Source organism: Herpailurus yagouaroundi, unplaced genomic scaffold, assembly GCF_014898765.1.
Source record: "Herpailurus yagouaroundi ecotype Mexico unplaced genomic scaffold, PumYag 218, whole genome shotgun sequence".
NCBI classification, from domain to species: Eukaryota; Metazoa; Chordata; class Mammalia; order Carnivora; family Felidae; genus Herpailurus; species Herpailurus yagouaroundi.
In genome coordinates, this window is record NW_024412449.1 from 5,476,089 (window position 1) to 5,503,663 (window position 27,575).

General features: G+C 45.6%; 4 protein-coding genes across 16 annotated transcripts in view; 3 read left to right on the plus strand and 1 right to left on the minus strand.

Moving 5' to 3' along the window:
* Positions 1-1,223: 1,223 nt before the first annotated feature.
* On the plus strand, positions 1,224-2,164 carry ASCL3 (achaete-scute family bHLH transcription factor 3). The gene has a single exon (XM_040457023.1). The coding sequence runs from the start codon at positions 1,541-1,543 to the stop codon at positions 2,081-2,083; it is 543 nt and encodes a 180-aa protein (XP_040312957.1). The 5' UTR covers positions 1,224-1,540; the 3' UTR covers positions 2,084-2,164.
* Positions 2,165-5,101: 2,937 nt separating this feature from the next.
* CUNH11orf16 (chromosome unknown C11orf16 homolog) lies at positions 5,102-11,180 on the plus strand. 3 transcript variants are annotated; one of them, XM_040456942.1, is made up of 5 exons: positions 5,102-5,199; positions 5,812-5,996; positions 7,282-7,438; positions 9,265-9,499; positions 10,330-11,180. In XM_040456942.1, the coding sequence occupies exons 2-5, from the start codon at positions 5,830-5,832 to the stop codon at positions 11,079-11,081; spliced, it is 1,311 nt and encodes a 436-aa protein (XP_040312876.1). In that variant the 5' UTR covers positions 5,102-5,199; positions 5,812-5,829; the 3' UTR covers positions 11,082-11,180. The 3 variants fall into 3 exon arrangements, with proteins under 3 accessions (XP_040312876.1, XP_040312877.1, XP_040312878.1); XM_040456943.1 differs by having other exon boundaries at positions 5,102-5,195; XM_040456944.1 differs by lacking the exons at positions 5,102-5,199; positions 5,812-5,996 and adding an exon at positions 5,437-5,789.
* Positions 11,181-13,674: 2,494 nt separating this feature from the next.
* On the minus strand, positions 13,675-22,875 carry AKIP1 (A-kinase interacting protein 1). 5 transcript variants are annotated; one of them, XR_005785105.1, is made up of 7 exons: positions 22,758-22,873; positions 22,296-22,523; positions 21,753-21,833; positions 19,455-19,559; positions 17,787-17,861; positions 14,801-15,602; positions 13,675-13,857 (listed from the first exon to the last, which is right to left on the minus strand). XR_005785105.1 is itself a non-coding variant. In XM_040456945.1 (6 exons), the coding sequence occupies exons 1-6, from the start codon at positions 22,836-22,838 to the stop codon at positions 15,462-15,464; spliced, it is 711 nt and encodes a 236-aa protein (XP_040312879.1). In that variant the 5' UTR covers positions 22,839-22,873; the 3' UTR covers positions 14,741-15,461. The 5 variants fall into 5 exon arrangements, 4 of the variants coding, with proteins under 4 accessions (XP_040312879.1, XP_040312882.1, XP_040312881.1 ...); XM_040456945.1 differs by lacking the exon at positions 13,675-13,857 and having other exon boundaries at positions 14,741-15,602; XM_040456948.1 differs by lacking the exon at positions 13,675-13,857 and having other exon boundaries at positions 14,741-15,602; positions 22,750-22,857.
* Positions 22,876-23,012: 137 nt separating this feature from the next.
* Positions 23,013-27,575, plus strand: part of DENND2B (DENN domain containing 2B) — a 178,129-nt gene continuing 173,566 nt past the window's right edge. For 4 of the 7 annotated variants that reach the window (XM_040456938.1, XM_040456934.1, XM_040456937.1 and 1 more), the window contains exons 1-2: positions 23,014-23,469; positions 25,473-25,543. The gene's annotated coding sequence lies outside the window, so the exon portion shown is untranslated. Of the gene's footprint in view, positions 23,470-23,780; positions 23,798-25,472; positions 25,544-27,575 lie in introns of those variants that run through there. The other 3 variants (XM_040456940.1, XM_040456941.1, XM_040456935.1) reach the window with 3 other exon arrangements.

The window sequence follows — 27,575 nt, forward strand, 5'->3', positions numbered from 1 at the left end:
TCATCTGTAAAGAAAGGAAAGCGGAAAATAACTGATGCCTGTACATTATATATATTTTTTCATTTGATCCTCACAACCACCCTGCAGAGTAGTTAATAACTCAGTTGATCATAGGAAAAAAACTGAAGCTCAGAAAGGTTAAGAAGCTTGCCTAAGGACACATAGCTATGAAGGGGCAAAGCCAAGTTTGAAACTCAAGGGTGTTATAACTGAAAGAAAAATGCTCTTTTCTTACAGCACTACCCTACCTCCCAGTTAACTCGTTACTCTGAAGTATCCCTGTAAAATCTGCGGTGGCTTTATTATTATAGTCAAGGCAAAAAGTAACGGTTGTTTAATAAATGAGGTGCATGAAGACCTATTCAGAAAAAAAGAATGTATTGGTGTGGGACTTCTTGGGTATAATGTTCTATCCTTATGTTCTGTTAAAAAAAACAACAACAAAACACCTAAATACAGATGGACTTCATTCAATATATTTAAAGTTCTATGTAAGTAAAAATATGTAATTTGACTATGTTTAAGTATATTAGGGGAGTTTCTTATTTAAAAGAATCTTAAAGTGAATTTTTAAGAGCAAATGATTCCTTTCTTATTTTTATTTTTTATTTTTCCTGTGGCGTATCAGGTATTAATTAAGGCTATGCCCGTGAGGTTGCATGATCATTAACTCGTTTGTAATGTTTCCAGCATGTATTTGAATATTGTGGTATTTCAATGTTTCCCAAACTTTACTTATTTGCATTGCATGCACTTTCACGGTCTTCATTATCTGTATTCCACCTGTACTATTATTTACTTACTACTTTTCTTTAAGTGAGATTTTTTTTACTCAAGCAAATGTATTTTTTTAATGTTTTTTTTAACATTTACTTATTATTGAGAGACAGAGCATGAGCAGGGGAGGGGCCGAGAGATGGGGAGACACAGAATCCAAAGCAGGCTCCAGGCTCTGAGCTGTCAGCACAGAGCCCAACGCAGGGCTTGAACTCACAAACCATGAGATCATGACCTGAGCCGAAGTTGGACGCTTAACCGATGGAGCCACCCAGGTGCCCCAAGCAGATGTATTTTTAAAAGAAATTTTGTATCACTTCCATAAATGTGAAATCAGTATAATTCACAATTAATAGAAATTAACAGCAAAGCATTATTAAATTCTAGTTAGATACTATTGCTTGTTGAAGGCCTCCATCTGGGGAGAATCAGAAAGCATTCTAGTAATGTGGAAGACACACTCTTACAAGACTAAAGCTGTATCTTTGTAATCACAAGGATCAAAAGAGCTGGAAGAGAATAACTTTCTTACAAAGTGAGTCAGTGTTATTTAATGCTGTTCCCCTGTACCACCAAAAATTCCTCTCTTCCTACCCACAGAGTATTATAGCCCAATATCGTTTTCAGAATGAGCTCAGGAACTATGCCTCAAAGCAGAGAAGTCTTTAAACTATTGATCTCTGAGAAAATCAATGAGACCTGCTCTCTTTTGATCTGGCCAAATTAATAAACTTGGTTATGTTTCCAGGCTAAAGAGGAAGTGATGGACAATCGAAGCTACTCTAATCTGCCAGAAAAACTGCCTGTTTTCTCTGATTCTGTCCACTTGCCACTGACCAGGTCCTTCTATCTGGACCCCATGGTCACTTTCCACCTGTACCCTGATGCCCCAGTACCATCCCCTTTCTCTGAAGACCTGCCGTTGCTGCCTTTTCCCAATGATTCCCTGATCATGGAAAATTATGGTGAACCCTGCTCCTTCTCCTTCCCCATGCCTTATGCAAATTACAGAAGGTGTGAATATGCCTATGGGCCAGCCTTCATCCGGAAAAGGAATGAACGGGAAAGGCAGCGGGTAAAGTGTGTCAATGAAGGCTATGCCCAGCTCCGACATCATCTGCCAGAAGAGTACTTGGAGAAACGACTCAGCAAAGTGGAAACCCTCAGAGCTGCTATCAAGTACATTAATTACCTGCAGTCTCTTCTGTACCCTGATAAGACTGAAACCAACAATAACCCCGAGAAAGTTTCCTCCATAATGGCAACCACCAGCCGCCACAGTGACCCCATTTTTAGAATCATTTGATCCTAAACAGAAACAAATAATTTCACAAAATGGAGTCTTTTACAGCATCATTCAATAGTTTTTCCTAAATGTAATTTCTGAATAGGCAAATAACAGCTCAAAAGTTAACCTATGCTGGCTATTTCTTACGGGGGTTTCAGACATATGACAATTACCTTATGTGGATTGAGAAGATGCATCTTAAGCTTTGGTGATTTCTTTCAAGAACTTTAGAGGAGCAGAAGTCCCCAGGATTCTCTGTAAATCTCCCCCAGCCCTTCTCACACACTTGGCCAGAGTCTCAGCCATGAGACACTCTTCACAAAAGTATTGTAAAGTATGACTAATGACTGCTCAATGCTTGTAATGCGTTTTGCAGACACTTCATGCGAAATGACCACAATGAACCTCTCTTGATTTGTCAAAGTGTGGTGGTTTTTATTGCTAGCATTTGGGGTTGACAGAAAATCTACACATCTCTATCTTACTCATGTCCTGATGGGAGAACATCCCAGGGCTGAAGCAAAGGTAGTTAACAAAGTCTTGTTGTCATGTGAAATTATTTTGGAGTCATCTTTTTCCCACATGCAGAATACTTCCTCAGGCAGCCTAGTGTAGGGGTTAAGGAGGCAGTCTCTGGAATCAAACTGCCTCAGTTTAAACTAGGACTCTTGCTACCTTCTCTCCATGTCTCATTTCTTCATCCACAGAGTGAGAATAATAATAACAGGAACTGTCCCCCGTGTTTATGAGGAGAATTAACAGTGCCTGACAAAGAAGTATTCATAACCATTATTATGATTGTTACTATTATTTTTTAAAAATTTTTAAAGTTTATTTATTTTGAGAGAGAGAGAGAGAGAGAGAGAGAGAGAGAGAGAGAGAGAGAGAAACAGAGGCAGAAGGAGGGAGGGGCAGTGAGAGAGAGGGAGAATCTCAAACAGGCTTGGTGCTGTCAGACGGAGCCTGATGCGGGGCTTGAACTCATAAACTGTGAGATCATGACTGAGCCGAAATCAAGAGTCGGATACTTAACATACTGAGCCACCCAGGCGCCCCATTATTATTACTATTATTAACCTTGTTTTGTCCATAGCATCACCATTCTCCAGGTTCTCCTGGCCAGAAAATGTGCATGTGCCTTGCCTTTCCTTCACCCCTGGGAAGGACTGTCACTGCCCCATATCTTGGAGTCTGCCTTCAAAATGTCTCTATTTCCATTCCCATGACCAGTGTCAGCTCTTCCTTCTCCCTTAACTCCCAGGTTCCATCTGTCACCAAGCCCAGTCAGGACTTTCCATAAACTGGCACACTCATCTCTACTGTCATCTCTGTAAAGTCTTCCCACTCCAGCCATTACTCGTTGCTTTATTTTGTACACATATCTCCTTGAAGTTCCTATCCTACTATCTTTACACTCTGTATCACACACCTATCTCTTCGGTAGACCAGTCTTATTCCTTCTAAATTGTTAGCACCCAACAAAGAGCCTCAAATCAGGCAGGTGTTGTGGGTAAAATATTTGGTGTTACTATTTTCTTATTCCACTCCTGTCATATCATATCTGGTCACTGTTAACAGTCTCCTCCCTGGCCTCCTGGGCTCTATTCTTAACTGGTTACATTCTCACTCTGATGTTTTTTCTTAAAGCATTTCCTGTCACTTCATTGTGTGAAGATGTCAAGACCCTATGACATATCCCCTTTGACTACCATTTTGTTTACATGTATCTTCTTGGTTTTCAAAGCTCCCACCGATCTGGCACTTTCCCAAATAGTCACATCTTGATTTTCTCATGACACCCCATTTCCTCCAGAAGAGAAAAGCAGTCTTGCAAAGGCATCCTTCTCTCTTAGCTCTTGACTCCTAAACTGGAATATTCTTTTTCCCTCCATCATTGAAATCCTACCTGTCTTATTCTCTCACTGCCAGAGACTCCATTGGCCTTTCCTGGACTCTAATTTTGTGCACCAAAGAACTCGGCCTTTAGCAACAGTCAGTCAAATCTGTATAGCAGTAGGGCTGCCTTCAATCAGGGCTCAACAATGTCACCAAGAACCTGTTTTGTTTAGGTCTATTCTCCCTTTCTCTGGGAATAGCTTCAGTATCCCACAAAGGCAGCCAGAAGACCCTAGAACAATGTACTTTCTTATTTATGCATAGAAAGAGAGGAAAGAGAAAGTCTATAATCCAGAATTCCCAACAAAAGTCTTGAGATTTATTCTGATTGGAGAGGCTAGGAACATGCCCATACTTAACCAAACCCCAGGAGCAACCCCAGGGGAGTGGAATGTGCTGATTGACACTCATTATACCTGTGGAGCTGGGGGTGTGGTCAGCCTCTCCTAATCACACGGGTCTGCAAATGGAAATGGGAACTGTTGGAAGAGGGGAATGGATGTGGGGAAAAACACTTGCAAATGTCCCAGTATACTTTTTTGGTATTCTCCCCTGAACACAGTGCCAGGCACATAATCGGTGCACAATGGCCGTCACATGCCTCAAACACCAGCCTGTTCCATGGACATTCAAATAAGTGCGGAGTCCAGACTTCTGTTCCCTTGGTCGCTGGTGTCCACTCCCATCACCCCCAAGTGGTAACCACAACTCTGCTCTTCAGCAGGGTCCTGTCTGTTACAGAAAAGATGTGCCCACATGTTTAGTTATTTTGCTTTAAACTACAGATACATTCTATCTTAGAGTCCTTTGGCCAGTCAGGGGCTCACCCGACCTGGTCTCCTGCTTGCACAGGGTGGAGACAGATCAGTAGCCCCTAGTCTCTGTAGGGACAGTTCCCTCCCTCACAGGACTCCCCTGGGTCATGAGGGCTTCCCACCATGACTGCCTCTTCCAGCAGTGGGAAAGTCTGAACTTTGGGGAAATGAGGCTGCAATGGGCTTTCTCTCTAATGCCCTTTCTCCCCTTCTTCCAAGAGAAACCCTCTCCTCTCTCCCCTGCCATGTCTCCCAAGGCCCCCTGCCACTCCTGTGCACGTGCTCAGTACACTCAGTCCACAGTGTTCTTGCTGTCTTGGATCCATGGCAACCTGCTTGGCAACCAGAAGTCAGTTGGGCTGAGGCTCTGAGCTCCAACTGTCAGACGGGCTGAGGCTGAGGTGGAGGAGTTTGGGGCTGTGAGTAAGTCCCCTTGGGGTCAGCCCTGTGGGCTTGGGCAGGGGCAGACCCTAACATAGCTCTGGTGGGCTGGGGCAATGGAGTGTGATGTTGGGAGCAGGGTGGCAGCTGTCACCTCTAAACAGGTCTGTGGAGGACACAACCCTGGGATCTCAGCTCTACCTGGGGCTAGTGTTAGTCCTGTGGGCCACTAGGTTAGGAAGGGAGTCTGTGGCTTAGGTTGGGGGTCAGTTTGTCATGATGGTTAGGCCAGTCATATTTGTATTGTTTTACCTCCGGGAGTCCCTACACCTGGGGAGAAGGAAAAAACTAGCACACATTGAGCTGCTTATACGCCAGGTGCATCCCATATATTCTCTCCTGTGCCATAGCTGAAGCACAGTGGTGGAGTGAGCACGCAGCCTGCAGGCTGTGAAGGATTTAAAGCTCGGTTTCTCTGAAGTCACAACTCTTGCCCTTTCAACCCCTCCTGTATCTTCTGAGCCAAGGTTCTCAAGGCAGGTGATTCAGAGAACAGTCTGTGGGAGCAGTTGGAGACTGCTAATGGCAGAACTGAGCCCTGCTCCAGCCAGCAGCCCTCTGCTGCAACTCAGGTAATGGTGTGCTTGTTCTCAGGTGGTTTCCCTGAAGGCCATGGAATCCTCTGCGGGGCCCAGGATTCCTTTGTCCAAATACTGCAGTGTGGCCTCAACCCTGAAGTCTGCCTCCTGGGCTGGTGCTGCTCCCTGCTGGGACTTCTCCTTCACCTGCCCCTTTGCCATCCAGGCACCCTGGCTCAGCCGGCACATCCCCCTTACCAGGTACTAGTCTCTGCACCTCTGGCAGAGGTGACGTGCACCCCCCCCCCCCACCCTTTGTTCCCCTCTGGTATTGGCTCTCGATGGCATATCATGAGGGAGACAATTTGCTTCCTGGGAAGGCTGAAAGGGTTTCTTCACTGCGTGGGCTAGGAGTTGCTTGGGGTATTATGTCACTCGTGTGTAAACTGTACTCCTTGTAGCACTTAGTAGAGGGTGGCAGGTGTCAAGGTTAGACGTGGGAGAGAAGGCAGTCAGGCATTCACCAGTTAAAGAGTTAAAGAGTTTCTAGCTCATTTTACCATTAACCAAGAGACTTGCCCCGGCACCGTGTGAGAAATTAGGGTTTCTGCAACCAACAGCTAAGGCGAGGTCTCCAGTTGCCTCCACAGGTCCCCTCAGTATCCCTCGGTTATCCTGGCCTTTCCTAATTTCCTCCACGAGCTGTCTAAAGTGTGATTGCAGAAGAGGGAAAGGGAGCTCAGCCCTCAAGCACACACAAGTGGTGTCAGTTCCAGGGACTCACTTGTGTCCGTGACACTCAATTCTGTTCTGCCCAGGTTAGGGACATGCCAGCTTGAACCCTTAATAGCCCGGCTTTCTGGATTCATCTATGCGGACCTTCTCGTTCAAAGCCAGAGTTAAGCATCCCTGTATCCAGGCTTTCCCACAAAGTAACCGGCTGCTTCAGAAAACCCATGCCCTGACTCAACCATCCCACACCCCCACACCCCTGGTTTGGCCCTGTCCACAAAACTTTTCAGGAGTGGCATCTCCTTTATTTCTGTCTCTCAGGCCCCTAGTCAGCTCCTCCGTGCTTCCCTTGCTCAAATACTTCCTCCTCCCTTCTGAGCCCACAAGCATCCTTCCAGTTTTACTCCTTTGGCACTAGCATCGAAACACGCATATGAATCCAGCCCAGATTCCCACGCACCACCTTAGGATTTACCTCCCCAGGGCCCTTTCCTGGTCTCCTGTTCAGTCTCAGAACCAGTGTTAATTCACTTGAATATATCAAGGCGAATCACATTTTGATGTCCTTGAAGCAATTCTCAATCCCCAAACGATATTCCCTTTCACTGTCCTCTCCTTCTGCCCCTTCCAGCAGTGTATCGTAGCATACTGGAAGCCACAGATTGCCAGCCACCTTTCACATGGATTTCTGTTCCATATAGCCTTACATGTCATACACATGCCACGGCGCTGCTCAGATCTGTGAAACGGGTTTCTCGATGTTTTCAGGGCTTGATCGTCTCCATTCCCTAATTCCATTTGTGTTTTTTTGCAGATATGCATCTTACCACCCGTGTCTCCACATTGCTGACTCCGCATGGCAGGGGCCTGGCTGGTCGGGAAGAGTTGGAGATGCTGCTGACACATGGATCCTCGCAAGAAGGGCACCGGATGGCTTTTATTACTGGGCTCAGATAAAGGCTGCTCCAGAGGCAAGTTCCTCGCACGTCCCAGCACCCTCCTCTGGGTGGCCCTGTCACACCTGCTATGCCTCAGCTGTGTGTCCGGCAGTTCAGTTTCTTGGATAAGCACATGTCTTTTGTGGCCAGGTTCCAGAAGGGAAATGTAATGTCAGTGAGTGTATCAGTCTTCCAGGGCTGTGTAACAGAGTAGCACAAACAGGGTGGCTTAATAGAAATGTATCATTTCTCCGTTCTGGAGAGTGAAACCCAGATGTTGGCAGAATTGGTTCTTCTGAAGGCTATGAGGGAGAATATGTTCCACATGCCTGTTCTGATTGACTTCTGGTGGCTTGCTGCCAATCTCTGCTGTTCCTTTGCTTGAAGAAGCGGCACCCCAATCTTTGCCCCACCTTCAATTGGTATCTTCCCTCTGTGCATGTCTGTGTTCACATTTCCCCTTTATAGAAGAGCATCAGTCATTGGGGGTCACCTGGGTGGCTAATTTGGTTAAGTGTCTGACTCTTGATTTTGGCTCAGGTCATGATCTCACAGTTTGTGACTTGAAGCCTCCCCCGCCCCCGCCCCCGCCCCCACCCCCGCATTGGGCTCTGTGCTGACAGTACGGAGCTTGCTTAGATTTCTCTCTCTGGCCCTCCCCTGCTTGTGCTTTCTCTCACAAATAAATAAATGAACTTAAAAAAAGAAGATCAGTCACTGGATTAGGCAGCCACTCCCCTCAGCCTACCATGACCTTGTCTTCACTAATTATGATCCTATTCCCAAATAAAGTCATATTTGGAGGGGCTTGGACTCTAACAGATGAATTCGAGGAGGATACAATTGAACCTGTGACAGTGAAGAAAGTTTGCAGTAAAAAGTGCTTTGTTCAGGAAAATTCAATGTGTTGAATTATGTGCACCAGCCTAAAGGAAAGAAGCAAACACCTCTGCCCACACATGTGCCTCTGTACCTGTACACACGGAAGTGTGGTCCCCCACATGCTGGGAGTCAGGCCTACCCTGTACTTCAGTGGCCGTTTACTTCTTTGGGATTTTTTTCTCTTCTTTTCAATGTCAGACTTCGTGCATGTGGATTCATGGAGGGAAGACTAGTGTGAATTTCCGTTCAGAAGTCATTTTGTCATTTTTCCAGTAACTAAATGTGAATTTCAATGAAATATTAGCACAGTTTCGTTCAAGTAATAGGTTGTCTCATGATTAATTTTTTTGTGATTAATTTGTAACCAGAATTTATTTCTCTTTAAAATCATACTGAGTTCTCAAAACAGCGTGTACTTTCAGTAGCTTAAGTACTTCCCTGCCCTCTCTTTTACGATGTCCACTTGCTGAGCCAAACCTATCCTCACTGATGTAATGGCAGTGCTGAGGGCTGCCGTCATGTTAGGCCACAGCTGCTCCTTGCCCATGTGGGTGTGGGCCTGTGGATGCATATGCGACCCCTGGTTGGTCTTGGATGCAGGGATAACATTTTTGGGGAATGCTAGGAGGAGGGGGAGTACACTGGGGAAGGATCCAGAGGACGCAGGTTATCCCTGGGAATTGCAGGCCAAATCTATAGGGGAGCAAAGACAGACAGGAAAAGAGGGAGGGAAAGGAATGGCAGGAAGTGATAACAAAAGTTGCCCATGGTGAAAAGAGGTTGAGGGAAGAACGTCCACACCACAGCCGGCCTGTCCCTGTCTCTGTCCCCTGGCCCTCACTGTGAGTAAGCCAGCCCCTGGGCCTGGTTCTGGGAACTGTAAGCCAGCCCCTGGGCCTGGTTGTAGGGAACTGCAGTGCTTCCCTGTTCTACTTCCCAGTGCCACATCTTACGCTGAGTGTTTTTCTTTTCCACAGTTGGAGAGACAGGGGGCCCTGCTTGTGGAATTTGAGGTTCCCACTGCCACAGACCCAAAGCTGCCAGCCCAGCAGCAGAGTGTGGTCTTAGAAGAAGATGTCATTCAGTTCTTGCCGTGCGTAGAACACTCACCACGGCCAGGGGACAAGGTGCTTGCAGCCTGGGATCCAGACCAGCAGCGGTATGGCCCTGGCACGGTTCTCTTGGGCTTGGAGGCGAGAGACCCCCTGAGAGGTAAGGGGAGCTGCTCTGACCTATCAGTCCCCGGGAGGGAGCCAGGCTGGTAGGAGAGAGCCAAAAGTGTCTTAGAGGGGAGTGTAGGGTCTTAGAGGTGTTAAAAAAAAAAAAATCCTCACCCCCTCACTTGCAGCTTAATCGTGGATGTGGCAACAGATAAAAAAGATCATAACTTTTGAATTATAAAATGCTTTTCATCGGGGAAAAATAGCCTAAAACTATTATGTCTAAATAGGTTAGCTGGGGCGCCTGGGTGGCGCAGTCGGTTAAGCGTCCGACTTCAGCCAGGTCACGATCTCGCGGTCTGTGAGTTCGAGCCCCGCGTCAGGCTCTGGGCTGATGGCTCGGAGCCTGGAGCCTGTTTCTGATTCTGTGTCTCCCTCTCTCTCTGCCCCTCCCCCGTTCATGCTCTGTCTCTCTCTGTCCCAAAAATAAATAAAAAACATTGAAAAAAAAAATAAATAGGTTAGCTAATCTATGGTGCGATGGGGCCACACTCATGACGGGTACCCCATCAAGTCATCAAGGGGACAGTCCCCTCTGCAGGGTGCACCAGCTAGCATCGTTGCAGTTTAGACAGTGAGAAGGGGAGGCCTCTCCTCTTTCCCCTCTGAGGACGCGTTTTGACTTTGACCTAAAAACTGAGACAGGGAGGTGCCTGCAAGTGCAATGGGAAGTGGCAGTAGGTAGATAGGGGGTGGGTGAGGGAATGTTCCGGGGAAGGCTCTCCAGGGAGGGGAAGCCGGCAGAGCAGAGGCTGCCCTGAGGTTTGCTTTGAGGCCATGACATAGAAGAGGTAACTGACAAAATGTTGCTCTGTTATGTAGCATCAAAAGGAGGAGGAATTACTGTTCACTTCTGGAATGGCAAGACAGCTACTGTGCCTCTGGGCCAGGTCAGGTGGGTGCCCCCAGCTGTGTGGAAGAAGGCTGTGGAGAGGCTGCACAAGCCTTTAACCAGGGAGCACCCCGGGCCCCTCCTCTGGGCCCCTTGCTGCTCTCCGCTGGGACCGGTCGCTGGATGTGTCATCAGCGGGCTTTCTCCAGGCGCTCTGTTCCTGTGCCCGCCCTGCCTCCCCCAGGCCTGCTGCCAGCTGCCGTACCAGACCTGCCTCTGCTACTGTCCCTGGGCAGGACCCACCTGGTGGCCTCTAGCCAGGACCTCAGGGGCCACAGCCACAGAACATCCAGAGGTGGAACTAAAGCCCACAGCACAACTTTTGCCTCTGGAGGGTCCTGCAGAAGAGGAAGCAGTAGCAGTGCAAGCTCCCGTGGGTGTTTCTTCCTCTTCTTCCTCCTCTTCTTCTGAGGAAGAGGATTTGGGGAACGATCTGGAGACGCACCTCCCGCAGAGGCTGGCGGTGGACAGCACAGTCAACACAGACCCTATTCTTCTTGAGAAGTCTCTGAGGAGGCAGGGTGCCCTCTGCCAGCCCGAGTGGAGGTATTGGAGGAGAAACGGGCCTGAGCCCTGTCCTGGGAAGCCAGGTACAACACCTCCTGAGATCCCTGCTCCCTTCCCTCCCATGTATCTCTTAGGAATCTCATGCATGTGTCCACTGTACTGGGACTGGAAGTAACACTTAGGTGTGTGGCCATGTTGAAGGGGAAGCTGGGACAAGAGGGAAATAGTGGGTTTCCATCTGAACAATAAAACCCACTGAGAAAAGATGGGTTGATCTTTGTGTGAAGGTTTGCATCCCTATTTAACAACTGTATTTTCCTTCTTCACTTGTCTGTGCTGACAGGGCACTGCCATTGTCTGCTCTGGCCTGCCCCATACCCCTACTTTTTTTTCTTGGAGCCCTTGAGTTTTCTCTAGATGAAGAGTCAAAATGCCCCCAGGTGTCAATTAGTCTTCAGTGTCCCGAGAAGCACAGAAACTGGTCTTTAAATATTGGTCGTCAGGCCTTACTCCCCAGATGGTCCCCTTAGTAAATCAGAGTGGGGAGAAGCAGGGCCCTGTGTCATGCTGCTCACTCCTTACAAGGGATTGTAATCCCAATGGCTTACAAAGGGATTGTTGTTGGCAATCCACAGCCATCCTCACCTTCCCCTTGAGCTATGAAGTGTGAGACATGCTCCCCTCATAGGTTTGGAAGCAGTCTATCGCTGACATGCTTCACCTCTGTCAAATTTAATTCCCAGTAAGCCCCAGCAAGAGCAGAAGCCTAAGTCAGCTGGCAGAGGTGGATGGGATGAGCCCAGCCCTAGACCAGATTCTTGGGGCTAACATCCAGTGAACTAAATGAACATTCAATCTGAGGCAGGAGGCTATGTGGTTAAAGAATACCACTCCTAAGGGCTTGAGGATCTTGAGGCACCACCCACATTGGGACCCACTGTGTGTCCCTGTTTAGGGCCACTGCCCTATTTCCAGGAGAGCTGAGGCTCAGCCAGAAGGACCTCTGAGCCCCTGAGGATTTCAATCTTGCCGCAGGGGTAAAAACTTTATTGGTCTTCAGTTCCAGAAAGTTAAATTATTTCTACACTGAGAAACTTTCTTGGTGACTCCTGGGCCCCTGGGTTTTGGGGTGGTTGGGAATGGACAGGGGTTGGCTGCTGTTGGACTTAAACTGAGGGCTCTAGACCTTCTTTGGTTTTCAAGATGGGGATCTTTCCCCCACCTCTGAGAGGGGGTTAACTAGAGAAACAAGAATCCAGCTGTGTGCAGCTGAGCTCCTCCTCCCCTGAAAGGAAACTCTGTATTGATAATATAAAGGGGGGGGGGGCAGGTTCTTGGGCTCCTGTAAAATAGGTCCCTGATCTTACAGTGAGAGGCTGTGAGAGGTACTGGCAGAAGCTACTTGGAAACAACTGTTTCTACCAGATATACCCTCTCTACAAGTGATATTATGAAGAAAATGGTGCCCAAACCTAGAGTTTTCATGCTAAATTCTCCGTAGCTTCCACTGCCTCCTGCTTCAGCAGACTGGAGAGAGAAAAGCTGTACCTATCCAACAGAGAGGAGTCTGTAGGGAGCAACTGAGCAGCACGGGGTTCAGTTTCAGGGAGGAACGCCAGAGGGGTAACCAGAGGGGACATGGAGGTCAGACATGCCCCAGGCACCAGTCTGCCTTCCCACTGCTGTAGCTCTGCTCAGCACAACATTCCACCTAGACTGGTTCCAGACCTGGCTAAGTACAAACTTCCCCTAAAGCTCTTCTCTCCCTCCAGTGCCCAGCCACCCACATTCAGTCTTTCTGCCCCTCACCACATTTAAACAGCTCCACTCTGAAGTGTTTTGTTCCCTCCCAAAGCAATTTCTAATTGACTATAAAGAAGATAAATATGGTACCTGCAGGTACTCAGCCTGGTTTGCCCTTAGGTATTAGATCACTTGTTACGCTCCAGGCAAAGGTTAATTCTTAGAGCTCAAACATGAGGATCACAGGACCTGCCCTCTCCCAGCTCACAACCCTGTGCCCAAAGCTATGGGGAATATACTCGAGTCGGGGTGTGGAGAAAGGGGCCATCCCTGACCCTTGTCACAGGTGGGGCATTGTGTGCCATAACTAACTAGTGAAAAAGAGGTGCAAAAAACCATGTGTGCACCAGGGTTGGGAACAATGGCAAATGCCAGAACTTTCCTTTTCTCCCCTACATATTTTGTATGTTTTTAAGGAAATCTGCTACTTTGCTTCTCCTAATTGTGCTTGATGGCACCGATCAACTACCGATGTTTGACAGTCAGTCTTAGGCTCTGCCTTGTAAGAATCCCCTCGTGTGGGTCCCTCTGCCCTCCACACTTGGTTATTTTTGAGTTACCGTTTGATCCTCACATAACAATTCTGGAGAGGTCAGGTTGCTGGCTGCCCAGTTAGGTTGCTCTTCTCCCATGCTTACAACCTAAACAGGATTCAGTCTGTGGTTTTCAAAGCCAGGATAGGGATGGATTCCTGTACAGCATTCCTTCCTTTTTAGATTACTGTCCTATTCCCCTTGGAGTCACATCTCCCAATGTTTTGTTGTGCCTCGTTCAACCTTTCAAAACTTGTTTTCCCAGCAGCTTGCCACCTTTTCTTTGTGATCAGTGTGATTTACAAGCTCCTTTGACAGGTGGCAGTTGGCCACCTTTGCTTCCCCTACTGGCTGGCTTGAAAATCATGACTGATACCTTCTCCACCCAGTTCCAAATGTGGCTATCAGATATAACCTATCCAAAAAGCATAATGGCCAGAAATAACTACCAGACTTTATTTCTCTTTACAAACAGCAGTGCCCGACACTTACAGATAGTTCAGAGATTCTGGGATCCGTGATGTGGTTCTATTTCAGTCATCAAGACTCATCCCATGGTGGCACACACAACATAAGTAATTAAATTTGGGGTTTAGGAACAAGACGTGGCATCATCTGGAAAGAGAGGGGCGGCAAACAACAGAGGGTACGAACTGCAGTGGTGGGGAGAACCAAGGAGCTGGTTCTGGAAGCAAGCGGCATGAAGCGGCCACAGAGCAGAGGAAGCTGAACACAGAAAATGGAGCCAGGGTACAGTGACACATGGGAGGGAAAGGAATGGCCCTCAGAACGAACGCCCTGAGGAGCCAGGTAAAGCAGGATAGTCGGGAAGGGGCTTCTCAAGGACTCCTTGCGTGGTTCTTCATGCTCCTTTTGAGAACGAAAAATCCCATGCTCTCTTCCCAGGAAAACGCACAGACCCAAGATTTTGCATTCAGTTTCAGAAGGCTTACAGAACCCACAAGGCTGATCACAGTCTCCTTGGGGAGGCCAGGATCCCACTGAAATGACACTTTACCCTAGGGTGATGGGCATGGGTCTGCTTTATCAGGCCTCTGTCCATGGGAGTCTGTTCCTCCCTAGGAATGCTAATATAGCTCTACATGAAACTTAGTTTTCACCATATAATATATTGGAATTCATCCTGAGGAAAGACTTGTTACATTCAGAATGAGATGAATTACCAGGCAACCAAACAGACAGATGCAATATTGTTGACACGGTACCTTAAAGAAGTTTAGGGCACATCAAGGACTTTTGAAAACCAGTGACTTTTGGGGCGCCTGGGTGGCTCAGTTAAGTGTCTAACTCCTGACTTCAGCTCAGATCATGATCTCACGGTTTGTGGGATTGAGCCTTAGGTCGGGCCCTGTGTCAGGCTCTGTGCTGATAGCACGGAGCCTGCTTGGGATTCTCTCTCTCCCTCTCTGCCCCTCCCCAGTGCACATAAATAAATAAAATCTGTGACTTTTGAGCCTTATAATTATAGTCAGCATAAGACTCTCAGGATTTTTTTTTTTTTTTAATAGGAAGCTAAAAGAGTAGTGGTGGTAAATACCTGAGGAGGCATTACAAAGTGGTTAAGTCCTTCTTCAATGGACGGAGGCAGAGTGCAGGCCTCAGGTGACAGTCGAATAAGCAGCAGCATCTTCACCCGTTAAGACTTCCCGGCAGATGAGTGGCAGGAAGGCACCTGCCACAAGGGGCACAGGAGTCTGGTGGCCACGGCCAGGGCTCCCTGACGGGGGCCTGGGGAGATTGCTCGAGGATGCCTCCTCCACAGAAGCTGCAGGGGGTGATTGGCCTGCTTTGGGCAAATGTGTCCACAGCCTCTCTGCCATCGTTTCATAAGCCTTCAGCTGTGCGTGAGCGACACTGTTTCACCTCTTAATACCAATAAAAAGGAATTCTCTTCATTTCCAAATCATCTCCCTTTATTATAATTAGCCTTTACCTGGAAAGTAAGCAGTTAAAAACCATTCAGATAGCATCATTACATTATTATTTTCAGCCAAGGGGGGGGGGGAGGGGGCGGGCACTTCCAGAATTTTAAGTTAAAATAGGCACTGAAAGAGACAAACTCCAGTTCCCAGGAAGACTGACCCTCTACAGTCAGCAGTAAAAGCAGGAGTAATGTGTAAATATTAAGAGAATCATATGGTGACTTTATTCTTCTTGCTACTTAAGAAAAGGTGATGCGATGGCCGTGATGGTCAACATCATACGGCGAAGACCAAGTCCACACTTTGTCCTGAGTCCACTGCTACCACGTGAGTCTTGGTTAAATCATTTGCACCCACAGTGACGGAATAGGTCCCTGGATATACTTCTATGTAGAGGTCCTTAGAGATGTTTTCAGCCTGTAAGAAAAAGCATTTATTAGCGGTTTAGAGATTTTCTATCACAGTGCCATCAGGGCACCTCCAGCAAGGTGACCCCTGTGTGCCAGAAGTACAGTGGAACAAAGCACTGATGTGGGACATGGAGGTCCTGCTTTCAAGTCAGCCTGGGAAGACAACAGGAATGTCATTTAGGTAAGTCTCCGCCTCTCCTTGTGCCTGTTCCCTTATTTCTAAAACTGTGATACCTACCTCACAACATGTACGTGAAAACACTTTGTAAGCGCTAGAATGTTACAAGAACATGAAGGGTCATAAATGGGACACTCCAATCATCGTGTTGGGGATCAAAAACAGACAGTGGCACCTGTTAGCACGGATTAGCAGTAATGACAAGGCACCATGGAATAACGAGACCCTTTTTAACTGTGCCTTGCTAACTCAGGAGGAAGATGAACTATTCTCTTCTCTGAAAGTGGAGCACACTAGAGTAGATCCCATTCCATCATGCAGCAAGGCGGCTGGCTGGCCAAAGCCTCCCCCGGAGGATTGGTTGTCCCATAGTACAAAGCACGGGAAACTGGAGTCAACGGAAAGAGTTGTGTTTAGAGCTGTGCCGAACACAGACCATCTTCCAAGGACAGATTCAACACATGGCTGGGAAGTGGGTAGATGTGAGGCCAGAGGAGGGGTCTCAGTTCTGATGGCAGACGGCAACACCGCACACAGGAGAAGAGAAGAGCCTGTAGTACAGAGCCAAAGCTCACATCCTACAGCTGGGACGTCCTGCATGCTTCCTCAGTGCTGGGCGGGGCTGGGGGGGGGGGGGGGGGTTAGCCACAGGGAGCAGCTGCCCTTTCTACCACCATACCCGCGGCCCAAACCAAACCACCGGCCAGCAAATTCCACAAGGAGGAATAAATGGTAATATTTATACTTTTATGAAACTGCCTCCCCGCCCTCTACTTTGCAGAGATTTAAAATGAACTTTTCCTCGGACGCCTGGGTGGTTCATTCAGTTGAACTTCCTACTCCCAGTTTCGGCTCAGGTCATGATCTCACAGTTGTGTGGGTTTGAACCTCGCATCGGGCTCTGCACTGACAGTGAGGAGTCTGCTTGGGATTCTTTCTCTCACCCTCCCCTGCCCCTCCCTTGCTCATGCTGTCTCTGTCTCTCTCCAAATAAAAGTTAAAAAAAAATTAAAAATAAAGTGAACTTTTTCCAAAGCTGCTTTAACCTCTGTTCTTTCACGCTCAGTTACTGCAAAATTGGCCTTATTATCATTTAAGTGACACGAATGCATAGGACTCTACCACAACTACGCATTGGTCATCAACTAAGTACACAAAAGTCGGTTTCAGAAAATTCGGCTATATTGGAATCACAGAAAGCCAAGGATACTTCATTTGTCTGCATAAAAGGAAACACAGGGGTAAGACTGGCATCTGTGATTTCAACACCATGAATATCGGGCAGATTAGCATTACCAAAATTCAGCAAGCATGGGAGGCATCTAAACCTTACAACTTATCTGCGCAGAATATTGTTCATTGCCACTAACTCTAGCATATTCTGAATCCTGGCTAGTAGCACACTGTAGACAAATAAAGATTAAGCAAACTATTCCAGCAACATGCTGGAGTTCCTTTTCTCAGAATTCCAGCCCTTCCAACTTCCAGAAAATTCCCTGGGTTCATGAACTAATGAGTACTTTATTCTAAAAATGAAAAACTCATCACCGCATTTTTACAGGGAAACATTTGTGGAAAATGAGAACAAATCCCTTCAAATGTTTTGGAACTCGATCTAACCAAATTTATGTTTCAGAATTTCAGCAATGGTTTTCACTTTGTAAGCAGGAGGGTCAGCACCCCCCTGCTGCTTGAACAGATGGTGGGATTCCAGCAGGACCCAGTGCCAGCCCAGCTGGGCCGTAAGAATGGAGATGTGAATACTTCACATTCTTTCCAACCGCAAGTATGAGCCCAAGCACAAAGAGTATCCCTTAAGCTTCAAGTGAAGGAAGGATACCAAGAAAACATAATTTTACATTGAATCAAAATGCTGTATTCTCTCTTTCCTCAAGGGTGAAACCTCCCAACTTCAAATACTATGGATCTGGTACAAAGAACACTCTAACCAGGTCAACTGGTTCATGGAATGCACTGGTGGTGAAGCCCAGAACACAGAAGATCTGTACTCACAGGCTGCTGAGAGGCCTCTAGAGCACACTCTGATGCGTGAGAGATGACTCCAAGACCAAGAGAGGTGTCTTTTCTCTGAAGAGATAAGTTGAAACACTGATTAGTGCCCAGACTTCTGGATTATAACAAGAAACTTTCTCTTACTTTATTAGGGTTTAATAATTGTTCTGTTAGTTTCTTCTAAGTTGTCACCTAAGTTATTAAGGCTTTTAGTGAACTCTGTGAGGTATTTGTAGTCAGATGTTTACCATGTTATTTAATTAATTAATTAATTAATTTAAAACACTTATTTTAGTGGCAGACTGCGAGCAGGTAAGGGGCGGAGACAGACATACAGAATCTGAAGCAGGCTCCAGACTCTGAGCACAGAGCCTGACGTGAGGGTCGAACCCACGAACTGTGAAATCATGACCTGAGCCAAAGTTGCACGTTTACCTGACTGAGCCACCCAGGCACCCCTACCATGATTCTTTTTTATACTTATATGGGCTTTGGAGACAGACCTGAATTTGAATCCTATCTCCTGCTTTACAAAAAGGGGTGGATTAATTTCTCTAAGTCCGTTTCCTAGTCTACAACATGGGGATACTAGATTGGAGATTTTAAGTGCAAGAGTGACTAGTGACTGACACTTAGCAGGCTCTCAGAAAATAGAATTCTCTTCTATGCTTCTCCCAGGAGTGGGGGTACTAGAGGAGAAAGGCAGAACTGATAAAGTCGATCTCCCTTAGAAGCACTAACTTACATTTTATAGGAAGGGATGGGAGGGGCAGGACTGACCCTTGCTCCCACGTAACCCCCTTAGGATCAGGCAAGAAAAGAGAACCCAGGATTTGGGCCGTGTTGGTGCTCCACACATGCCAGGGAAACGGGAGGGGCTTCCACGTGCATCCAGCCCTCACTCACATCCCTGTGGCCATTCTTCTGTCCTTTCCCTAAACCCACAGGCCAGAGAAGTCAGGAATCCAATCTGTGGATTAGACTCTGAACTTAAGTTTGCTGTCTTCAGGTACAACTAGGAGAGTTTAAAAAGAGCAAAACAAAACAAAACCCTACTCTCTTCAAAAACAACAATGGACTCCTATGGCATCAGTTCAACAAGTAGAATCTTTGGCTTCCCCAGAACATGTGGTAAAAGACAGGTAAGACTGTAGTAAGAGGCCTATAATTGTTCCTAATACTAGTAGTTTATGTTCTAATATTTTAGGAAAAGAATTCTGTTATAAGAGACCCCCCCCCCTCCTTACACTTCCTTTTTTAAAATTACCAAAGACATGATAATTATCACTAACTTAGGGTGAAGTATGTGATTATTAAAAACCTCTTTCGTATCTGTAGATGTAGGTGAGGACATTTGAAGCTCTCCTCTTTAAGCCTGTCCAAGGATCCTGGGACTCAGGATTTCAGGCTCAACTGAAGATGCTGCAGTGGCATCAATCTTATCTTTTGGACAAAATTCTATTTCGTGTTCATTGCTGCGAGGTCTCCAAGGTTGGGGGTTGATACATTTCCACTGAACACTGTAATGCTGAGACACAAAGTAATCCCCCAAATACAAATCCAGCAGGAACTCCTAATTACAGGGTATCACTTCCGGGGTGGTGGTGGGTGTGTGGGTGTGTGTATGTGCGTACTAAGAGCATGGCACGGACAGCTGAGGATACATACCTGACCATTCCTCCCGTCACAGCACAAATGCAGTTCCGACTTCCTTCTGTGATAACGAGAGACGTGGGCTGCCCCTCCATCCTCCAGTACAGATGAATAATATTTCTATAGAAGTGATGTGAAAGATATTGGGTAACCAAATAGTCTGATCAAATTAAAAAAACAACAACAACAAAAAAACCCAAAAACCTCCCTGCTACTTGGGGAAAATGTGGTTAAGGAGGGAGGCATCAGAGCAAAGGTAAATCATCCAGTCTCTTGACAGGCCTCTGAAGTTAAGGAACAACTCTGAGCCCACGTAAAATAGCTGCAGAGAAGGAAACTGCATTTGGCATCACTTTGCTGCCATCTGCTGTCTTTGTAGGGCAAGAATTCTGGCCACCTACAGTTGGGCAAGAAGATGCTCTCTGCCAGGTTAAATAATTGTCACAACGTCTTTGCCCCAGTGTCAAGTACACATGCCCTTCCACCTCCTCTCATCACAAATTTTGATGAGCTGTTCCATTTTTATTGTCTAAGTCCCAGACAAGGACAAGGGAAGAGGGGTGCATCTCCTTGAGACTTAGAAATACAACAGGAAATGTAACAAAAACTCAACAGCTAGGCAATCGTTCTGTCCATGCGGGGGAGGGGGGGGAAGAGGTCTGTAATTTAAGGACAATAATCCAAAGGATCAGAAAGCAGTTACATTTTTTCTTGTCTATTTCCTTCCTCCCCCTCGAAGTTAACCTTAAACTTGCCCTTGATTATGACTAATGATGAGGACATCACAAGCCTGCTTGTTTTGAACACAGTGTACAAAAAGTGTTTAAGGCATGAGACCAAAAGAATGAGAAGCTGGAGATAGCACTTCAGGACATAGGTCTAATGATGTATTTTAGGGGCTCCTTCAAAATTGTAAAGGCAAGCTCAGAACACGTCTTAATTCTATCTCGAGAAAGCCACGGGATTCTGAGACTCCATTCAGAGTGAAAATCTGAAGTATGGACTGAAAATCAAAATGAAGAACACCAATTTGCTAAACCTCAAACCAAAGATCAATGTTATTCCTTTCACTGAACCATGTACCAAAATGTTTAAGTTGATCACTTCACAGAAAACCTGAAGTTATGGATTTTTCTAAAACTAACAGAATAACACAAAAATATTCTCTGGGCCATATCTCATTGATAGGAATCCTGTTCTTGGAGTCAGAGGGCTTTTACAAAAGATGTAGAGAGAGAAGAGATTTTTAAAAATCTTAATAGATGAAATTCAAACAAGGTATTCTCTTCCTTCTCCCTTGTAGACCAGCATCCTTATAACCACATTAAGAATCACATCATGTTAAGGCTGGAAGAGACCACAGAGTCTGCCATAACTTCTAGATAACAGAGTATCTTCCATGCAGGTAATTTCCTTGGATGCAGGCTGGCCTGTCTTCACCATTCCTTCAAAGTACTTAAAGATGACTTAGTGTATGGTTTTGAGAAGAGAGTCTTTAAAACCTTTGTACACTCCTTTCAGTGAATGGTACCAAAAATATCCCTCAAGTCCCTCATGCTGACAGTTCATGACAATTTTCTGGTGTTCATCTCTCAGTGGAAACCGAAGAAACAGACTGTAGAGGCTGGAAAGCACTTTAGAGATCTTCATTTTATGACAGGGAAGGTAGGCTGAGAGAGACTAGCAGGCCCAGGGCATCATAGCCAGAAAGTGGCGGAACATGGGTGTGATTCCTGGGAGGTTGCTCTGCTAGTAAGCCACACCACCTCTGATGGGGGCACTCATCAGGTTATGAGGGTTCCACATAACCATCTTTGTGGCCAACAAGTGATATGGACTCATAGGGACATACTTAAAAACAAATTACCGGGGACTTGAAACAAAGGTTAAATTCTAGTGTAGGGAATTTGTTTCTGTTTTTGTTTCAATACATTTCGAAAACCAGAAAGGCTCAGTTCCAGTTTAGAGTGACCTTACTGATGTTTTTTTAACTTTATTTTCAGTTCAAAGTTAAAAAAAAATCCCTAATATCTGGACTTGATTGTTTTGGAAGTCAGCAAATAAGCTTCCCACCCCTCCTCCCCCAATAGTCTGTATCCTCAATAATACCTACAGAACTGGACACGCAATATTTGTTGAATAAATTCTAATTTGTATTTATCACCCGGTTTAAATCCCTGTTTACAACCTGCCCTTGAAGGCGGGGCAGGGCAAACAGGTAGTCTCCAGATTCTCCCTAAATTCTGCAAAGATCCACTCTGTGATCCATCTGCAGGTGGATCAAGGGCATGGCTTTGGCTTACACCAACTTACCCCACACTGACTTGAAGTATAGTCCATGAATTCTGCCATTGTTCTGAAGGAAGCACTGAGGGTTGGTTGTCTTTCTTCTCTCTATTTGAATAAATGGCAAATCACAGGTGAGATGTGGTATTCCCTACTGGAGAATGAAGTCATTTGGAGAATGGCGTCTTTTTTGCTTTTCAAAAGGCCTCTGCAAGTTTAAGTCAGTAAGAAGGACCTTACTGAGAAAGAATTCCAATCTAATAGGAATTTATCCAGGACAAGGAAAGGTTTGCTAGCTTTCCCGTAAAATCAGGTGGTAACATGTAAGATTTTTTTATATATAAAAAAAAGTAACATACCAGGGCCGACCACTAGCGGTACCCTAAACTACCCAACAAGAATCTGTCAAATGTCAAGAGTTTTCAGGGGGCTTTCCGTTCATTGTCCCGTTACTTTACAGCTTCCGCCAAGGACAGGACCCCTCAGGTGCTTCTGCTGGGCGTGCCCAGGTTGCCAGCAGGCCACCAGGAGCGAATGAATGGGCTGGTCCCCCAGCACAGGAGCCCTCACCTCTCCCGGGAGAAGGCGCTCGGGGCCGGCTGCTGGCCGTCTTTCTCGGTCAGGCTGTTCCCGGGAAGTGACCCCCGCGCTGCTTTGGGGGAGCTCCCGCGAATGCCAGTCCACCGCCCTCCTCTTGGCCCGCTCCAGCACTTCTTGACCCAGCCTAGCCGTGCGCTGCAGGGCACGTCGGTCCACCCCGTTCAGCGCCGCGGCCGCCAAACAGTTCTCCATATCTCCCTGCGCGGGTACATACACACAAACACGGGCTGGTCAGCGGGCCGCCGCGACCCTACTCCCGCTGCGGGTGTGAGCCCAGCCTCGACTTCCCCGGCGACCACCGCCCCCAGTTTCGCCCCCAAAGCGCCCTCGGGCCGGTGCCCGTCCGGGGGCCAGCTGGTGCGAGCAGATTCCCTCCATTTCCGTCTCCCCCCCTCCCCTCGGTAGGGGGCCCTCACTCACTCACTCACTCGCCTTTCCAGGCGCATGCGCACAGCCCTGTGTTGGAGAGGGAAGGCTGGACCTGGAGAACCCGGCGCCGGCGCAGCAGGCCATTGGCGGGGGGCTGGGCCTGGGGCCTGCGCCGACCACGCCTTTTGCGTCCTGGCGGCGGCCCGGGAGCGCCTGTTGCCGGGCTAACTGCCGGGCGCAGGGGCGGGGCTTGGGGGCGTGCGGGGCGTGGAAGTCTGAGTCGAACCAGGGCCCGGGCCGGCCAGTCTGCGCCTGCGGTGGGACCCCTGGGCTGGGGGCCATGTCCTCCGAGGTCCTCTCCAGCGCTTTACGTGATGGACTCGGAGTAAAGTTAGTTGGTCGCCTGTTGGGCTAAGAAACTGTGGGGAATAAGACACCTGCCTCCAGGAGCCTTTTTCTGCCTGGTCCATAGTTTGGGATACCGCTACTCTAAAAACTTTATTTGAGATGAGGTGAGGCCACACAGTGAGGCCGCCAAGGTGGCGCTTGGAGAAGAGTGTGGCCCGCCGGCTGTGGGCAGTGGGACTCGGGGCCCTCCGCCAGAAGACAGGTGTTCAGGGCCGGAGGGGCATCTGAGTTCTACGTACAGCTCCGTAGTCTCATCGTGGCGGCTTTCTAACTTCTCCGGTGGAGAGTAGGGACTCACGCATTTTTGGAAGCCTCTTCTCTTGGGGGGTTGAACCCAGCTTTCAAGAATAGTTGCAGCAACGTTTAAGTAAGAAGCTATGCATCGTTTTCTTCCTCTCCATTCCTCACCTCTGGGTTATTTGATAGAAGGTATAGCCCAAGGTCTCGCTGCTAATTAGCGACTGGGCTACACCACACTGCGCACAGCCAGCACAGCAAAGCCTTGACGTTCAGGAAGAACCACTTTAAGGGATACTGCTCATTAGGGGTCATTTTAAGGGACACGAGGAAATCAATGCTGACCTCGTCTCCTCAGCAGATGGCTTGATCAGCAGTTCTGGGCCACCAGGATACCACTGCAACCTCCATCTGCACTGTGGCTCATTTCCTGCTTTCCTCTCACAGAAGGAAATTAAGTAAAAGTCTTCATTATCATTGGGATATTTCCAGCGTAGTATAAAATATTCTAAAACTTTTCCTCCAGTAAATGGTTTTTATTGCCTCCTTTAGAACTTAGTGGTTAGGCGCACATGGTCCTGAATATCCAGTCTCGAGAGCTGAGTTTGAATTCAGACTTTGCCACTTTTTTGCTGTGTTGATTCTGGGCGAACAAGTTACTTCTTTGAACTTCGCTTTTCTTCTTCTGTATACGTAGGGATACTAATAGTAGCAACCTCCTAGACTGTAAGCTTCTTGAGAGTGGGGACCATGTTCATTTTGTTTACTGAGTTTAGGGCGCATCTAGTATTTTTTATCTGTGACAGAAGGGGCTAAAAATAGCTCTTGAATGCAGTGAAGTAGGAATTGGGTTGCTGGGTTTTTTTTGTGTGTGAGATAAATCCTCTAAAATGCTTAGCCCGATGCCTTGCAAACAGTAAGTGCTCCACAGATTTAGCTAGCATTATAACGCTCCAAGCACTGTTCTAGGACTTGTGGAAAATAGAAATGGATCAGGTTAAAGCAGAATAAAAACGAGAGAATGATGCACATAAAATCTGTAATGCCAGAGGCCAAATATTAAGATTTTGTTCATAAGCTGTTGTTATAAGATTGATAAAGTGCTATGAGGCTTAGAGGAGAAAGGGATACTTTTCAGTTGGGGGTATCAAGAAAGGCTCGTTAGAGAAGAAGGCATTTGAGCAAAGTCTTGAGGATGGCCCAAGAATTAATAACAGATATTTAAAATCCCTGTTAACTGCTTTTATAATGAATGTGGTTCGAACTTTTAACTGTGTCTATGTAACCATGAGCACATATTTAACCATTTTCTACCTCAGTTTTGTCATCTTTAAAATGGGAATAATAATAGTATATTCCTTATAGAGTTCTGAGAATCAAATAAATTAATACATATAAAATGCTTTGAATAGTACTTGACACATAGTAAATACTCAGTAAATACTAGCTAGTATTATCTTAATCAGACTTCAGCCTTGTCTCCCAATATGTGCTTACTTACCTGATACTATATCCATACCTCACATCAGTTGGCTTTCTTCCACAGGATTCTGTTACTACCTCCCATTCCCAATTCCATTCCAGTTGAAGCATTACTTTTTATCAAGTCAACTTTTTGAAATCTGCTATTCACAGATGCAACCTCTGTTTCCATGGCTTTCTTTTTTTTAATATTGATGTACTCATCCCAATCTGATTTAAATTATATTAGTTATGCTTCATTTTCTTTCAAGGTGGAAATTATTCCTGATTTGTTTCTAAACATCCAGGGCTTTTTAAGCAGTAGGTGTTCATTAGGCATTTGTTGGATTTACTGACTTAATTTTTTATTTAAATAGATCCCTGTTAGGCCAGATAAGAGTTGGCTTCTTGGAAAAAAAAAAAATCTACCTACATACTTGAGTGAATATAAGGAATATTCGGTTGTAACTAATTTTCCCAGAATTTAACAGTTAGAAATATATGGAAAGAAGATGCTTGGAATGAAACTAAAGCCTAAAGACTGACATGAAATTAAAATTTTGCATTTATTTTTATATTTATAAACATATTTATATATATCTTTTTAAAAAATGCTTTCAAGGTTTGAACCATAAACCACAGATTGAGAGGCTCCTTTTTCTCTTTTTTAAGATTGGATGGAAATAATGATGGAACATGACCTACCATCAGGACCCATGTGGATCAAACACAGCCCAAGCCAGGTATTCCTTAAAGCCACTGGTGGGACTTGGAAATATAACAGAAAATAGAGGGAGGGAATATGATCAGGAATGTATCTGATCATCAATGGAGAAAGGAACTGTTGATGTAAGTCTTTCATGATTTCTTTCTTCATGACGTAAATACAGGGAACACATAGAAGTTGTCTAGAAGTTCCCCTTGTATTCTGGGGAACAGTTGAGTTGGAGGACATCTTTATTCCTGGAATCTGTGGAAAGAGATTGGTGCTGTATTTGGGACTTTTTGAGGAGCAGAAAAACCAACTTTAGTGAAGAGAAAATGTAAATTATTTTTCTCTGTGTGAAGAAGGCAAAAGAAGGGTTAAAAACCTATGATGTAAAAGTGGGTATCATGCCAGAGTTAGACAATGATTTATACTGTACATACCAGAGAATGTATAAATCATTTTATTTGACAGGTGGTATTTTTATTTCTTCAACAGACTTAGGGAGCTTTAGAATCATTACAGCTTTGTAAAGTAGTATTATAGACTGAGTTATTAGATCATTCATTTTGCCTGATTACATCAACTCATTGGGTTTTTGGAGAATGAAAGAAAGTCATTATCAAAATTGTCATCTTGATTATATAGATTAAAGAAAATGGATCAAAGTTCTGAGAATTAGCTTTCACAACCTGTTAAAAATTAAAAAATTGGAAGTTAAAAAATTGATTGCAGAGCAGGAATGATTAGGGAAAAGTTTTGTCATTTTAAAAACCATCAGAGATTAAAGGAATAGTAATTTTGGTGGATATAAATAGTTGGAATCCATGTGGAGTTTTAAAAATACTACCTTATTGAGTTGAGGTATGATTCACCTTACATTACATTATATTCACCTGTTTTAAGTGTATAATTCAATAAATTTTAGTAAATGTACAGAATTTTTGCAGACATCACCACAATCCAATTTTGGAACATTTCCATTACCTGAAAAAGATCCCTGTGCCCACCATATGCAGTTAGTCTCAGGTCCTATCTCTAGAACCAGGCAACCATTATTCTGCTTGCTATTTCTATAAATTTGCCTTTTCTAGGCAGCTCATATAAATGAATCATACAGTATGTGACCTTTTTCGTTTGGCTTCACTTAGCAAAATGTTTTTGAGGCTCATCCATGTTGTGGCAGGTATCAGTACTTCATTCCTTTGTATGACTGAATAATACTCCATTATATGAATATCCTACATTTTGTTTATCCAGTCACTAGTTGATAGCCATTTTAATTGTTTTCACTTGAGGACTGTTATGAATAATGCTGCTATGAAAGATTAGGTACGAGGCTTTGTGTAGGCACAGATTTTAATTTCTCTTGAGGAGACACTTAGGAGTGGAATTGATGAATGGTTATGTTAAATTTATGTTTAACATTTTAAGAAACTGCTAAATTGTGTTCCAAAGTGGCTGTCTCATTTTAAATTTCCACAAGTGTTGTATGAAGGTTCCAGTTTTTCCAGACCCTCCACAGTACTTGCTATTGTTTGTCGTTTGATTAGAGTCATTCTACTGGGCATGCAGTAGTAGCTCATTGTGATTTTAATTTGCATTTCTTTAATGACTACTGATGTTGAGCACATTTTCTTGTAGCTATTAGCCATTCCTATTCTATTGTCTATTCAATATGTCTATTCAATAGATGTCTATTTGATGTCTATTCACATCTTTTGCCCATTTTTTAAAATGTTTATTTTTGAAAGAGTGAAAGCTGGGGAGGGGTGGAGAGAGAGGATGACAGAGGATCCAAAGCGGGTTCTACGCTGACAGCAGTGAGCCCGATATGGGTCTTGAGCTCACAAATTGTGAAATCATGGCCTGACCCAAAGTTGGCCACTCAACCAGCTGAGCCACCAAGGAGCCCCAACCTTTTGCCCATTTTTAATTGGCTTTTTAAAAAGTTATTATTGAGTTATAAGAGTTCTTGCTGTGAACAAGAATTCTTGATCAGATGTATGATGTATAAGGATATTTTCTCAGTCTGTGTCATGTTTTTCTTAATGGTGTTTTTTTTGAAA